At 47.3% G+C, this 15,835-nt stretch overlaps 1 protein-coding gene across 1 annotated transcript in view; it reads left to right on the top strand.

The window, feature by feature from the left end:
* Window positions 1-15,835, top strand: part of supt5h (SPT5 homolog, DSIF elongation factor subunit) — a 49,483-nt gene that overhangs the window by 12,963 nt on the left and 20,685 nt on the right. Inside the window, 14 exon segments of the mRNA XM_056282924.1 lie at window positions 615-680; window positions 773-803; window positions 1,765-1,833; window positions 2,125-2,376; window positions 4,692-4,781; window positions 5,167-5,237; window positions 7,635-7,740; window positions 8,390-8,480; window positions 10,345-10,481; window positions 10,658-10,813; window positions 11,185-11,331; window positions 12,620-12,766; window positions 14,585-14,710; window positions 14,938-15,022. Coding sequence (XP_056138899.1) covers window positions 615-680; window positions 773-803; window positions 1,765-1,833; window positions 2,125-2,376; window positions 4,692-4,781; window positions 5,167-5,237; window positions 7,635-7,740; window positions 8,390-8,480; window positions 10,345-10,481; window positions 10,658-10,813; window positions 11,185-11,331; window positions 12,620-12,766; window positions 14,585-14,710; window positions 14,938-15,022 — 1,574 coding nt within the window.

The raw sequence follows: 15,835 nt of genomic DNA, 5'->3' as shown, positions 1-15,835 counted from the left end.
ATTAAATAATTTTGTAGCTTGTTTCTAAGTAAATGTCTTCAAATGCTGATGAGTAGGGGCATATCTGTGATCTTGTTAGGTTATAGATAAAATTCAGTGTTGCAGGGGTGTCCGGGTGGCGTGGCGGTCTATTCCGTTGCCTACCAACATGGGGATCGCCAGTTCGAATCCCCATGTTGCCTCCGGCTTGGTCGGCATCCCTAAAGACACAATTGGTCGTGTCTGCGGGTGAAGCCGGATGTGGGTATGTGTCCTGGTCACTGCACTAGCGCCTCCCTCTGGTTGGTCAGGGCACCTGTTCGGGGGGGGGGGACTGGGGGGAACAGCGTGATTCTCCTACGCACTATGTCCCCCTGGTGAAACTCCTCACTGTCAGGTGAAAAGAAGCGGCTGGTGACTCCACATGTATCAGAGGAGGCATGTGGTAGTCTGCAGCCCTCCCCGGATTGGCAGATGGGGTGGAGCAACGACCGGGACGGCTCAGAGAGCGGGGTGATTGGCCAGATACAATCGGGGAGGAAAATAAATAAAATTTATTTGACCCCCAATATACATATGGAAGAAACTTGTTTGAAATAAGCCCTTGACCAGTTTTCTTCTTCTGTGGTGTCAAGTTACTCTGGAGGATCTGAGGAGCTTTCCGATGACATCACCCAGCAGCAGCTGCTTCCTGGAGTCAAGTGCGTAAAACGCCTCAACCAATCACTATGACAGCTGTGACCGAGAATTCATGATGCTGTTTCTGTGGTTTTAACACCTCTTTCTTTATCAGGGATCCTAATCTCTGGACAGTCAAATGCAAGGTATGTTCATCCCCGCTGTCACAACACACATATGCACATACAAGCAGATGTCGCGTGTCTTACAGAAGGTCTCTTTACGTGTCTCAGAACACGGGATTGATTCACCGATATCATTATTTTCACTGCTGATACCAATTCAGAGTACAAATTGAATCCTTAAGTATCAGCTGATACCTAGACCTGAGTTGATCCATTACTTCTACTTGGACCATTAGTTTGGCGTTGGTGGGTAAAATAATGGAGAGACTTATCAGTTTTTTCCACCATTAAAGAAACCGGTTTCCATGGCCAAAAAAAGCAGTGAATCACATAGTTTTGCTTTATTTATGACATTACTTAAGACTTTTTGTGTCGGGTTTTAGTCTCAGGGAAAATTTTCACTATTAGCCGCTCTGGTGGCCGAGCGGAATAAACCGCCGTTCTTGCAATCTGCTCGTCATGTGGCTGGGAGGTTCGTATCCCAGACTCGCCATAACCGGTCACGGCCAGAGCGTCCACGGGGTAAGGCATTCATTAGGCCACCCTTACCCGAGGGACAGTGGGTGTAGATCGGTGTAGTGTTCGGGGACTCGTCGTTCTCCAGCGACCCCTCTGGCCCACCCGGGCGCCTGCAGCCAAACAACTGAAAGCATTCTCTCTACGCCTCCTTCGCGGCTTGAAGGTGATGCAATCCATGCGAGGCTTCAGTGTGTAAAATAGCGAGAGCAGCTGACACGAGTTTGAAGGAAGCTGGTGTTACGCCTATCTCCTTCCTGTGGAAACGTGAGCCAGGGGAGTTATTCCACAAGAGTTCCGTTGCCATTGGGTTAATCGGGTGGGATAAGGGGAAAAACTAGAAATAAATTTATATAAAAAAAAATTTTTCACTACTGATACTCCATTTTAGTCTGGTATATCAGCCCAATATCAGATACTAGCATCTATCAGTGCAGCCCTACTCAGCCATTTCTTCTTCTCCCAGATCGGAGAGGAGCGCGCAACGGCCATCGCGTTGATGAGGAAGTTCATCGCCTATCAGTTCACAGACACAGTAAGCATCCGCCATTTACTGTACACCAACCAGTAATACACCCCCTGTTATATGTATTGTCATAGACTGAATATTGTTTTTCTTTTGTTTTATTTTTGAGTTGATTTGGGATTCTGATGAGGAAAATCTTCCCTTTCTCACACCCTCTCTGTTTCACCTCTCTCTGTCTGTCTGTCTGTCCTTAATTCCTTCCACATCTCATTGTCTTTAAATCAACTTGTTCTCTCTGCTCCGCCTTCCTTTCTTCACATGTGATCTCTTTCTCTCTCCTCGCTCACTCTGTCTGTACAGCCTCTCCAGATCAAGTCTGTGGTGGCCCCAGAGCACGTGAAGGGCTACATCTATGTGGAGTCCTACAAGCAGACCCACGTCAAGGCAGCCATTGAGGGTGTGGGCAACCTCAGGATGGGCTTCTGGAACCAGCAGATGGTCCCCATCAAGGAGATGACGGACGTCCTCAAGGTTGTCAAAGAGGTTACCAACCTCAAACCCAAGTCCTGGGTCAGGCTGAAGAGGGGCCTCTACAAAGATGACATTGCTCAGGTATGACTGCTGGTAAATAGGAAGAAGTGAATGCAAAAACACTGTGTGTAAACGAAATATCAGAGGCGCCTGTCATGGCGTTAGACCTTTTCAGTACTGTTAGTCACCGTATGGTGGTAACGTGTTGACAGTGGGTTGAGTACCGTTCACATTTGAACCAATACCCAGGGATTAAAGTTCTGTCGCTACCACAGATTGCTGTCTGTTGGATTCCAGAGAGGCCATGTATGAGACCAGTACAGCGTTTTCCTTATAATATAACACCCCCGCCCAAAGATTTTTTTTTTATCCCCCCCCCCTTTTTTTTCCCCTCCCCAATTGTATCCGGCCAGTTACCCCACTCTTCCGAGCCGTTGGTGTAAGGAAATGTTACGTATGTCTCCAGAGATACAAGGGTACTCCATAAAAGACTGAGGCATATGTTTGTCATTTTCGGCATTTTGTTGTACCATTAGTTGTCAATTCGATTCCATCTCAGTGTGGTAGGGCAACTGCACCTCAGTAGACCAGAAAGCTCTGCAGCAGATCGTCAAGGCGGCCCAGCATATCACCGGTACCCAGCTCCCCGCCATAAAAGACATTTATCACAAATGCTGCCTTTGAAGGGGTCTGAGCATCAGCAGAGATCCCACCCACCCCAACCATGGACTGTTCTCCCCCTGCACTCTGGGAGGCGCTACAGGAGCCTCAGAGCCCGCACTACCAGGCTCAAAAACAGCTTCTTTACACAAGCTGTTGCCCACCTGAACCTGGCTACCCACTGAATGTCTGTAGATATTTTTTAATATTTTGTACTCCAGCTCTCTTCTAACTTATTTTTAGCTTTTGGTCTTCATGTGTGTATATCTTATATTGTGTTTGCTGTGTTTGTCTGTGTCTGTCTAGCACTGTTTGGTGAAGCCACAGCCCTCATTTCATTTTTAACATGTGCCTGCACATTGTTTTTAATGACAATACATTGAATTGAATTGAGTTGAATTGAATTGAGTTGAATTGAAATGCCTATTTTGGCTCCTTGTGTAGTGTCCTAGCAGAGCACATCAGAGAACGGGTCTTCGTATAAAATATGGATATGTCTGTTTGTGGGGATTCGCCCCTTGTGTTAAGTACGATTGTGTGTAAAATGATATAAAGATATATTGTTATTCTTTTTGCTAGAAACCCCCTCACTGGGCGTCCAGGTAGCATAGCTGACTATTCTGTTGCCTACCAACATGGGGATCTCCAGTTCAAATCCCCGTGTTGCCTCCGGCTTGGTCGGGTGTCCCTACAGACACAATTGGCCGTGTCTGCAGGTGTGAAGCCGAATGTAGGTATTTGTCCTGGTCGCTGCACTAGCACCTCCTCTGGTCGGTCGGGGCACCTGTTCGACTGGGTGGGGGGAATAACGTGATCCTCCCACGCGTTAGTCCCCCTGGTGAAACTCCTCACTGTCAGGTGAAAAGAAGCAGCTGGTGGCTCCACATGTATCGGAGGAGGCATGTGGTAGTCTGCAGCCCTCCCCGGATCAGCAGAGCGGGTGGAGCAGTGACCAGGACGGCTCAGACGAGTGGGGTAATTGGTCGGGCATCCCAACAGACACAAATGGCCATGTCTGCGGGTGGGAAGTCGAATGTGGGTATGTGTCCTGCTCGCCGCACTAGTGCATCCTCTGGTCAGGTGGGGTGCCTGTTCGGGGGGGGGGGGACTCGGGGGAATAGCATGATCCTCCCACACGCTACATCCCCCTGGCGAAACTCCTCACTGTCAGGTCAAAAGGTGCGGCTGGCGACTCCACGTGTATCGGAAGGAGGCATGTGGTAGTCTGCAGCCCTCCCGGGATCGGCAGAGGGGGTGGAGCAGCGACCGGGACGGCTTGGAAGAGTGGGGTGATTGGCCAAGTACAATTGGGGAGGAAAAGGGGGGGGATCCAAAAAATAATAAAATAAATAAACCCCCTCACTGACCCCCAACGTTCCCAAGAACTCATCTTTTAGAATTCACTTCTTATGCCCCTTTTCCACTACATGGTACTAGCTCAACTCGACTCGACTTTTTCGTTTTCCATTACTGGAAAGTACCGGCATTTTGGTAACTGTTACCACTTTTGTGGTACCAACTTTGTCGAGGTTCCAAAAAACTGGAGCGGGTACCAAAATTAGTACAGACCAGCTACACTGAGGGGGTTCTGTTATGTTAATGGAAAATGACACTCTGCGCGTCGATTTGAGCCAGTACCGTGTAGTAGAAAGGGGGCATTAGATAATGAATCAGCGGGGTTGGTTTCAGCTCTCACACATGTGGATGATGACCACTGTGTTCTTGTCTCCCTGCAGGTGGACTATGTGGAGCCCAGTCAGAACACCATCTCTCTGAAGATGATTCCACGAATTGACCTAGACCGCATCAAAGCCAAGATGAGCCTGGTGGGTCGTCCCATGCTCATGGACACACATGCACACACACACACACGCAGAAGCAGACTGACACACACACAAACACAGGAATGCAGACTGACATTAGGAAAAAACTTGTACATGCACACATATATGCACACACACACACACACACACACACACGCAGACTGTCACGTGCACGCTTCAACTTATTCCTACACAAACAAGGATGCACAAAAACGGACTGACACATAGAAAACCTGTATTCACTTGCACCCAAAAGTTAGTGATTTCAAGGCCTGATTGGTAGGACACAAACACACATACTGACACACAGAGATACACACTACTCGCTACTACTAATCTACTTCACCATAGTTGACTCTTTTCTCCCTCTTTACCATGTTGCTTGTAGAAAGACTGGTTTGCTAAGCGAAAGAAGTTTAAGAGACCAGCCCAGAGACTGTTTGATGCAGAAAAGATCAGGTACGTCCATACACATACAAACAGCAGTTTGCCTTAAAATTTCAGTCAGAAAAATTCAGTCAAGTAAACATTAAAACCTTGGAGAGGATACATGCAATGAGACAGTACCTCTAGCATCACAATCGGAACCATGTTTACTGGCCGTGTGAGTTTGCACATACATGGAATTTGACTCCGGTTTCGTGGCTGTCTCGGTGTACCTAACAGAAAACAACACTACAACACAACAATCTTCAGATATATACCCAAGGATTGACTTGTACAGGTGAAATAAGCGGTGCAGTGGTGCAGGGAATGTATCAGAGATGCTACATGTGCTAACATGTGCACCCTGAAGTCTACTTTGCCCCATACAAGCAACATAACACATAAACCTTAATATTTTGAGGAAACCGTTTGACTGTGTATGTGGGTATTCACTTTAATGGTCTATTTCAAGACAAGAGGGTAAAGATTTTGAATTAAAGTTAGAAAACGGGACTTTAACATATAAATGAATGTCCGTGACATTCAAGCCCATGCCAAACAAATAAGCACAATGATGATTAAGTTTATCACTGCCAGGTAAATCCCCTGGCAGTTTTAAATCTGGTGTCTGGGGAGACATCACCACACTGCGCTGCGCTGGCACACGGGAGGTGATGTGTAATGATGTGTTTTACGTCAGCCAGCAATGATTGCTGGCTTTGTGTGATGAAAGCGTTCGCCTGCCTCTAATTGGCTTGCCTACAGGGCTTTTTGCCAGAAAGCTTCTGGGCTTGGAAGCTATGGCGGAAAAACCTAAGAAGCGTCCAAGAAAAGTTTCTGATGTTCGAGGGAAAAAAAGAAACCCGTCATTCAGATAAAGATCAAAGGCAAAAAAAGTGAGTAGCTTTGAGAAGCTTGCTAAGGCACTAATCTGTAGCATGTTACCACCCACCCTCACCAATTTGCCTACCGACAAAATCGATCCACTGATGATGCAATAGCCACTACACTCCATACAGCCCTCACCCACCTGGAGAAAAGGAACTCCTATGTGAACTCCTATGCTGTTTGTAGACTACAGCTCAGCATTCAACACCATAGTCCCCTCCAGACTCTACGCCAAGCTCTGGGACTTAGAACTCAACCCCAGCCTGTGCAGCTGGATCCTGGACTTCTTGTCGGGCCGACGCCAGGTGTTGAGGATGGGGTCCAGCACCTCTGACCCTCAACACAGGAGCCCCCCCAGGGCTGCATCCTGAGTCCTCTCCTCTACTCCCTGTACACCCATGACTGTGTGGCCACACATAGCTCCAACTTGGTGATAAAGTTTGCTGATGACACAACAGTGATGGGCCTGATCACGAGGCGAGACCGCATACAGGAGAGAGGTCAACAATCTCACAAAGTGGTGCCAGGAGAATAACCTCTCTCTCAACGTCGACAAAACCAAGGAGCTGATTGTGGACTACAGTAAGAGAGGGGGGAAGCTGGACCCCATCACCATCAATGAGACTGCTGTAGAGAGAGTCAAGAGCTTCAAGTTCCTCGGTGTCCACATTACCGAGGACCTCGCCTGGGATGAACACACCAGCCATGTGGTGAAAAAGCCACAGCAATGCCTCTTTCACCTCAGGCGACTGAAAAAGTTCAGCATGGGGCCCAGGATTCTACGGGCCTTCTACAGAGGCACAACTGAGAGCATCCTGACTGGATGCATCACCGCCTGGCATGGGAACTGTACTGCCCACCAACGCAAAACACTGTAGAGGGTTGTGCGGACGGCCCAGGACATATATAACAGATGTTTTGTCAGCAAAGCCTGTAGGAGTATCAAAGACCCCAGCCACCTCAACTATGGACTGTTCCAGCTGCTACCGTCAGGCAAGCGGTACCGCAGCCTCAAAACCCAGACCAGTAGACTGGAACAGCTTTTTCCACCAAGCAGCCAGGCTTTTGAACAAAAAACATTAAAGACACTAAGCCTGGTACCAGACTGACTGATACTGACCTATGGTCTTCAGCGGATCATCAGTTTTATACACACACACACACACACACACACACACACACACAAATATGTAAACAGCTACACACACATATGCACATTTATTAAGGCTGGGCCTACACACACACACACATACACCACACACTATTTATTATTATTATTACAGTTTTTTTTTAAATTTATTTATGTTATTGCTATTGTTGCTGCAGTGTTGAGGAGCTGAAACATAATTTTACTCTCTTATACTTGCATAATGAGACATAATGATAAAGATTCTTGAATCTTGAACCACTGGTGTAGCTTTTCCTTATTGGAGAGTGTTGAAAGAAGAGAAATAATTATTCTCATTGCAAGAAGGGGGAGACAAAACTTCCGCACTGCAGTTTTAAGCAACAATGCTTTAACCATGTGGGTTTGACTGACAGGTCCCTGGGAGGGGAGGTAAGCCACGATGGGGACTTCATGATCTTCGAGGGAAACCGGTACAGCCGTAAAGGATTCCTGTTTAAGAGTTTTGCCATGTCTGCTGTGGTGAGAATGACCTTCACCTTTTTATTAGCACGCTCTCTAAAAGAACTTCTTTTAATCTTCAGATTGTAATCCTGAAAGGACCGAGGAGGGTTCCAGGAGGAATTCCTTCCTGAAGTGCTTGTTAACAGTGACCTGTATTGTGTGGACTTTACTCCAGAATGATGGACATTTTTCTGTGCAATGCTAAAGGATGCTGACTGGGAGAAAAAAAATGTTGCCAGACATGTAATGTTTGAGAGGCGTGTGCTAACCACCTCACCCTCATTCACTCCCAGTGTAGTTTTTCATTTCCATACTTGTCTGAAGATAATTTGCTCTGTTTTGCAATATAGTGAATATACCCCTAAACCAAGAACTTGAATTTCACTGTTGGTTGGTGGAGACTGATTATGTCAATACCTAACTGTCTCACTGTCATAATGTGTCTGTCTTTCTGTCTGTGTCATTTTCTGTCTGTCTTTCTGTCATAATGTGTCTGTCTTCCACATCAGTGTTGGGTTCTTGGTCATAGAACAGAGGGCAGCTGATGCTAAGCCCACATTGATTATAAGCTGATTGATAAATTGGCTTTTGATAGTTGATATGTCTGATGGGACGAGGCTGATATGTGCTTTTATTTATTACTGTCTGGTTGATCATTTATTGACAGATCACAGATGGTGTGAAGCCCACTCTCTCAGAGCTGGAGAAGTTTGAAGATCAGCCTGAGGGAATAGACCTGGAGGTGGTCACCGAGTCAGGTACATGGTGTGTGTGCATGTGTGTGTGTGTTTAGGGTGTAACGGTACACGTATTCCCTCTGAAAATTTTTGTTATTGGCCTTTCGGTTTGGTACGCATTTGTACCGAATGAATGCAGTGTTGTTTTAACCACTGCACATGTGGAACTTTTGTATGTGCAGAATTTGATTTACAACTCCTGAGTTTCATCTCTAGCAACATGCACACATGCCACAGAGAGATTGCTGGTAATTTAGCATGGAGCAGTCTCACAGTGGTGAACGCAGATAAACCAGAGTTTAGTGCGAGCAGAACTGCCCTTTCTGCAAACAACGTAGACAAGTTAATTTTTCTGGGGGAAAAACAGGAAAATACCATAAATCTCAGTATGAGCTTGAATTTTTTGCGGTGTGAGACCATGGTTCTCTACCAGAAAATGGTGGATTGTTCCCTCCGGCTTGTGGATGAGTTGTTGCCTCAAGTGAAGGAGTTCAAGTATCTCGGGGTCTTGTTCACGAGTGAGGGTAGGATGGAGCGGGAGATTGACAGGTGGATTGGTGCAGCATCAGCAGTAATGTGGACATTGTACCGGACTGTTGTGGTGAGGAGGGAAATGAGCCAGAAGCCAAAGCTCTCAATTTACCAGTCAGTCTTCGTTCCAGCCCTCACCTATGGTCATGATCTTTAGGTAGTGACTGAAAGGGTGAGATGGTGGATACAAGCAGCTGAAATGAGTTTCCTCCGTAGGGTGTCTAGGCTCAGCCTTAGAGATAGGGTGAGGAGCTCGGACATCCAGAGGGAGCTCAGAGTAGAGCCGCTGCTCCTTCACGTCGAAAGGAGCCAGTTGAGGTGGTTCAAGCATCTGATCAGGATGCCTCCTGGGCGCCTTCCTTTGGAGGTTTACCAGGCACGTCCAACTGGGAAGAGACCCCAGGGTAGACCCAGAACTCGCTGGAGGCACTACATGTCTAATCTGGCCTGGGAACGCCTTGGGATCCCCCAGGAGGAGCTGGAGGGCATTGCTGGGGAGAGGGATGGCTGGAGTGCCCTTTTTAGCTTGCTGCCCCCGCGACCCGACCCTGGAGAAGCGGCTGAGGATGAATGAATGTTGCACAGTCCTAATGTGAAGCTGCAAGTTGCTACTGTGAATACAAGTACAGTTCATTTTCTAAATGCTGCACCTTGATGTATGTTTATTATATTTTTATTTATTTGAGTGAAAATATATTTTGATTTAATTTTAATTAAATTTTACTTTTTATTAGTAGGTTGTGGGAGTATTGACAGCCTTTTTTTTTCTTTTTTTTTTTCAATTTAAGAAAGACATAGCCAGGGGTGTCTTGGTAGTGTAGTGGTCTATTCCGTTGCCTACCAAACGGGGATCGCTGGATTGAATCCCTGTGTTACCTCTGGCTTGGTCGGTCGTCCCTACAGACACAATTGGCCGTGCCTCGGGTAGGAAGCCGGACATGGGTGTGTGTCCTGGTCGCTGCACTGGCGCCTCTTCTGGTCGGTTGAGGCGCCTGTTCAGGGGGGAGGGGGAACTGGGGGGAATAGCATGACCCTCCCACGTGCTACATCCCCCTGGCAAAACTCCTCACTGTCAGGTGAAAAGAAAGCGGCTGATGACTCCACGTATATCGGAGGAGGCATGTGGTAGTCTGCAGCCCTCCCGGGATTGGCAGAGGGGGTGGAGCAGAGACCGGGACAGAAAGGGGGTGGGGGGGGGGACATAGCCATAGTTTGTTCAGTAAACCCTCTTTACCAAAAACGTGCCGAAACTTGACTTCAAAACCAAGGTACGTACCGAACCGTGATTTTTGTGTCCTGTTACACGCCCCGTGTGTGTGTGTGTGTGTGTGTGTGTGGGTGTGTGTGTGTGTAGGTAAGGAGCGTGAACACAGCCTGCTGGCGGGAGACAACGTGGAGGTGTGTGAAGGAGAGTTGATCAACCTGCAGGGTAAAATTCTCAGTGTGGATGGAAACAAGATCACCATCATGCCAAAACATGAGGACTTAAAGGTACACACCCCTCATCTTACTGTTCTCTCCATCTCCCCCTCCTCCCATATTCTCTTTGCTCTTTCTCTCTCTCTTCCTCCTCCATCCGTTCCCCTCTTTTCCCCCTCTAGCCTTCATTAATCCAGTTTCTGCTGTTGTGCGTGTGTGTGTGTGTGTGTGTGTGTGTGTGTGTGTAGGACCCCCTGGAGTTTCCTGCCCACGAGTTGAGGAAGTATTTCCGGATGGGCGACCACGTCAAAGTCATCGCCGGTCGCTTCGAGGGAGACACCGGCCTCATCGTGCGGGTGGAGGAGAGCTTCGTCATCCTCTTTTCTGACCTCACTATGCACGAGGTGTGGTGTGCGTTCGTGTGTGTGCCTAGTTGTACTGTACACACACACACACACAACCATGTCCGCTCACAGGGCAGTGGTGTGTGTGTGTGTGTGTGTGTGGGGAGGTCTATTTAAAGCTAGTAGTGTCGAGCAGATGTTTGAAGGAAGCACTGTGCAGGGCTCCTGTTTGAAGGGTGTCCATCGTATCTTCCTTCAGTAAGGCTGAAAAACGAGATGGTTTCAAAACGATGGCCGTCCGGGGGAAAGAGACATGGAAACAGCTTGTCAGTATGTTTGCTCATAAAAGTTTTGTTGTGCTCTTAATGCCTGTCTTTCCTGTTTCCCTCTCTTCTGGTGTGTGTGTGTGTGTGTGTTCCTCTCCTCTGCAGCTGAAGGTTCTGCCCCGGGATCTGCAGCTCTGCTCGGAGACGGCGTCGGGCGTGGATGCGGGGGGACAGCACGAGTGGGGAGAGCTGGTCCAGTTGGACCCCCAGACTGTAGGGGTCATCGTGAGACTGGAGAGAGAGACATTCCAGGTGCTTAATGGGGCTTCAGCAATACAATCGATAACCGGGCACACGACTCCTTACCGGCATGGCACGGCACACGGTGGCTTCATTATGGAGTCGGCGTGATAGTGAAAGAAAAGCATTACTCTCCTGTACTGTACCACAGGAAAGTAAAGTACTAGCTCTGTCAGGGTGGCTGTAGGGTCTTGGCCTGCTGTGAGGAAGTGAAGAGTCAGAAAGGCAGACACATCCAAAATCAAGTCAGACTCAAGGAAAAAGGAAAACCTGTGCAGCGCTTTCATAAAGGTCCCAAGTGGGATTACATTTTCATTTCATATTGTGAGCACATTGCGTTTTGACCCCAACGGTCTCTGTTAGGTGCCGCTGTGGGACAGTACCATTAGAGAGGGCAAGATCACACTAGAAACAACAAGGCTCCCTGTGTAAAGTAGGGCTGCAATTTATAATTATCATCATCGATAAGTCTATTGGTTACTTTTTAGAGTAATCATTAAGTGTAGGAAATATGAAAAATAATGGTAAACGCCAATCAGGTTGCAGAGACCAAAGAGATGTCCTAAACCTGTTTGTGATCTGACCAGCATCATCATCAATCTGTAATCTGACCAGCATAATCATCAATCTTTAATCTGACCAGCATCATCATCAGTCTGCAATCTGACCAGCATCATCATCAATCTGTAATCTGACCAGCATCATCATCAGTCTGCAATCTGACCAGCATCATCATCAATCTGCAATCTGACCAGTGAGTCACTAGTTAGCTAAGCATTTTGCTTAGCTGTATTGCAACCATGGATGTATGATAGTAGAAGTGGAATCAGTGCCGCCGCTCAGCCTGCAGCCAGTTTTTTCCAGTGGTCACTCACGGTATTGCAGCGAAAAAGCCTCTGCGGCCCAAAAAGCATTTTCCCTATAGACCACCATTGTAAAAGAGACGCCTGTAAAACTGCTGACAGGACACCTGCAGCGATAATCATGGTCAGTTATTACTCGTTGTATTGTATATTTTTAAGCCACGGGGTTTTAATCCTTTTGAAAATTTTCCAAAGCCCAGAAAAATCTTTCTCTGCATGACGGCACAGCTGTGTACGAGCCGTTCTCATAGCCTAGAGGCATGATGGGAGTAACACTACTGCACATATTCAGTGGGCCCCGTGTACCCGGAAGCCAGAAACTTTTTCAGCGTATGCGCCAGGCGAGCAATTCTCATAAGAATGAACAGGTGCCATTTTTAGATCCGGTATCCAGTTCTACTATAATACATCCATGCTTGCAACACTCTCTCCCCCAGGTGCTGAACATGCATGGGAAGGTGCTGACAGTGCGCCACCAGGCAGTGAACAGGAGGAAGGACAACCGCTTTGCAGTGGCACTGGACTCTGAGCAGAACAACATCCACGTCAAGGACATTGTCAAGGTTATTGACGGACCACACTCGGTGAGGACACAAGTCATTATTTATCATTTCATATCATCTTAATGTATTAATAGAATCTTCTAGAATAGTTTGCTAATGATCAGGCAGACTATATGTTCATGTCTTATAGATAACTTGATGATTGATAGTGAAAGACATACTTTTACTGAAATATAGAGCAGTTATTGGTCATAGTGGGGTAAAGAAGAAGACCGGACTTTGCCAACTGTCAGTAACTGCATGACACATTAGCGGGTAATGCTAGCCAGCAGGCTAGTCATTCATATAACACATGGGTCAACTGTAAAGAAACCGCTAAGTAGCCGCAGTGGTTAGCATGGTCGCCTCACAGCAAGAAGGTCCTGGGTTTGAGCACTGGAGTATTCCAACCTTGGGGGTCGTCCTCTATGTGGAGTTTGCATGTTCTCCTCGGGTCTGCGTGGGTTTCCTCCGGGGGCTCCGGTTTCCTCCCACAGTCCAAAGACATGTAGGTCAGGTGAACCGGCTGTACTAAACTGTCCCTAGGTATGAATGTGTGTGTGTGTGTGTGTGTGTGTGTGTGTGGGCCCTGTGTGATGGCCTGGTGGCCTGTCCAGGGTGTCTTCCTGCCTGCCGCCCTGTGACTGCTGGGATAGGCTCCAGCGACCCCGAGAGCAGGATGAGCGGTTCGGATAATGGATGGATGGAAGTAGGCACTGGTTTGATACTGTTGGTCAGTATACAGTTGAACAATGATGTTGAGAAAAACAATTACTCACTTTAAACTTTACTTCCTGTCACAAAACCGAACTGGCTTAATTTGTGTTCACACAGAGCTGCCTGAAAAGCTTTTTATTCCAACATGCTTGCTTTTAAATTCATCACGCTCCTCTGACATTTGCATTCAGCTTTCAACCATTTGCAGGAAGTGGTTATCCTGACATTCTCGATACAAACCACAGTTTGTGTCGTCTGTTTACATGCATGTGGGTCCTTTCCAAGCTGACATGTTGCTGTCAGTCCAACAACCTAATGTACAAGAAAGAAATGAACAAGATGGGGCGTCTGGGCAGCATAGCGGTCTATTCCGTTGCCTACCAACACGGGGATCACCAGTTCGAATCCGTGTGTTACCTCCGGCTTGGTCGGGCATCCCTACCTACAGACACAATTGGCCACGTCTGCGGGTGGGAAGCCGGATGTGGGTGTGTGTCCTGGTCACTGCACTAGCGCCTCCTCTGGTTGGTCAGGGTGCCTGTTCGGGGGGGGCTGGGGGGAATAGCGTGATTGTCCCATGCGCTACATCCCCCTGACAAAACTCCTCACTGTCAGATGAAAAGAAGCGGCTGGCAACTCCACATGTATCGGAGGAGGCACGTGGTAGTCTGCAGCCCTTCCCGGATCGGTAGAGCAGGTGGAGCAGCAACCAGGACGGCTCGGAAAGGGGGGGGGGGTAATTGGCCAAGTACAACTGTGATGAAAAAGGGGGAAAAGAAATGAGCAGGATGATACTACAACTCTATGTTAATAACTGATACTAAAAATGTGTTGCAATCAAAATGTTAGAAATGTCCATCCATCCATTATCCGAACCGCTTATCCTGCTCTCAGGGTCACGGGGATGCTGGAGCCTGTCCCAGCAGTCTCTGGGCAGCAGGCGGGGAGACACCCTGGACAGGCCGCCAGGCCGATTATAGTGATTAGCAATTGCAGGCCATGTATACAAGAAAAAAATACTTTTGAATTTCAGTTAACAAGGATTATATGATGTATGATCAGATAAGATGAGGCAGGGGTAACTTAGCTGCTTGTGATTCATGGAACTGTTCCTTTTATGCTGGTTTATGTGCTTGTACTCAGGGTCGTGAGGGTGAAATCCGCCACCTGTTCCGTGGGTTTGCCTTCCTTCACTGTAAGAAGCTGGTGGAGAACGGAGGCATGTTTGTCTGTAAGACCAGACACCTCGTGTTAGCTGGAGGATCCAAGGTCAGTGCCTGCCTGACTGATATATCACACCAGGCTCCTGCTGGCCAATAAGCCGTGTGAATTAAGCAAATGAGCTCCACTCATACATGCTAAAAAAGTTAAGATCCTTTCTAGAAGTTTTTCCGTTCAAGAAAAGACACTTTGATGGCAGTGTCATCCTGCACTACACAAGTGTAGCCAGCTTCATGATGGGGGTGTTGTTTCTGATAACTGTTTCCTGTTCTCAGCCCAGAGATGTGACCAACTTCACGGTGGGAGGCTTCGCACCCATGAGCCCTCGCATCAGCAGCCCCATGCACCATGGTGGAGGAGGTGAGTACCAAACACCTTCTTGTCGACCACTGGTCCCCAAACATTCGATCACAAGGTGGTGGGACAAGATGGCGGCCGTGTGTTTTAACAAAGCTGTACTGCTGCCTTTCATTGAAGGACTTCCATTATGACACGCTTTTAATTTTCAGGTCCGTCACAACAGAATTTATACAACAAGGTGCAACACACCAATCAGTAAAACATTATACACAACCATGAGCGGACCCGACAGTGATCTTCCATCTCCGGCTGGAGACGTTGATGATCCGCTAACAGCAAGGATAGGAAGGAAAGGAATTAAAGAGGTTCAGATATTACGAACACAAATCACAGGGTGTAGAAAATGATATCGACCCAGAAAATAATTTCTATACTACACTGATGATCAGTTCAACATGATGGTCAACTCAGATCATAGAATTTCACTTATCCACATAAACAGCAGAAGCCGACATGCCAACTTCCAAAACATGGAAGAATATCCAAGTCACTTCAGGAATCATTCAACATAACCGCTGTATCTGAAACATGGATCACCCTGAGGAAGGTGTTGACTTTGAGTTAGCCGGGTACGAATTGTCATATAAGAACAGGAGAAATAAAAATGGGGGGGGGTTGCTTTGTACATGAGCAACAGCCTCAGTTACAAGGCAGTAGAAGTGATGGCAACAGCTGCTGCTGATGTGCTGGAATATATCATAGTTGAAATCTGTATGGAAAAAAAATGTAATATAAGTTGTATAAACAGATCACTGGGGTCAGATGTTGAAATATTTAAGGACTGGATATGGCAAAAAATCTGATCACAATTTT

Source organism: Lampris incognitus, chromosome 7 (genome assembly GCF_029633865.1).
Source record: "Lampris incognitus isolate fLamInc1 chromosome 7, fLamInc1.hap2, whole genome shotgun sequence".
In the NCBI taxonomy this organism is placed as follows: Eukaryota; Metazoa; Chordata; class Actinopteri; order Lampriformes; family Lampridae; genus Lampris; species Lampris incognitus.
The sequence above is the reverse complement of the archived record's forward strand: the minus strand, read 5'-3'. Positions and strand labels throughout refer to the sequence as shown.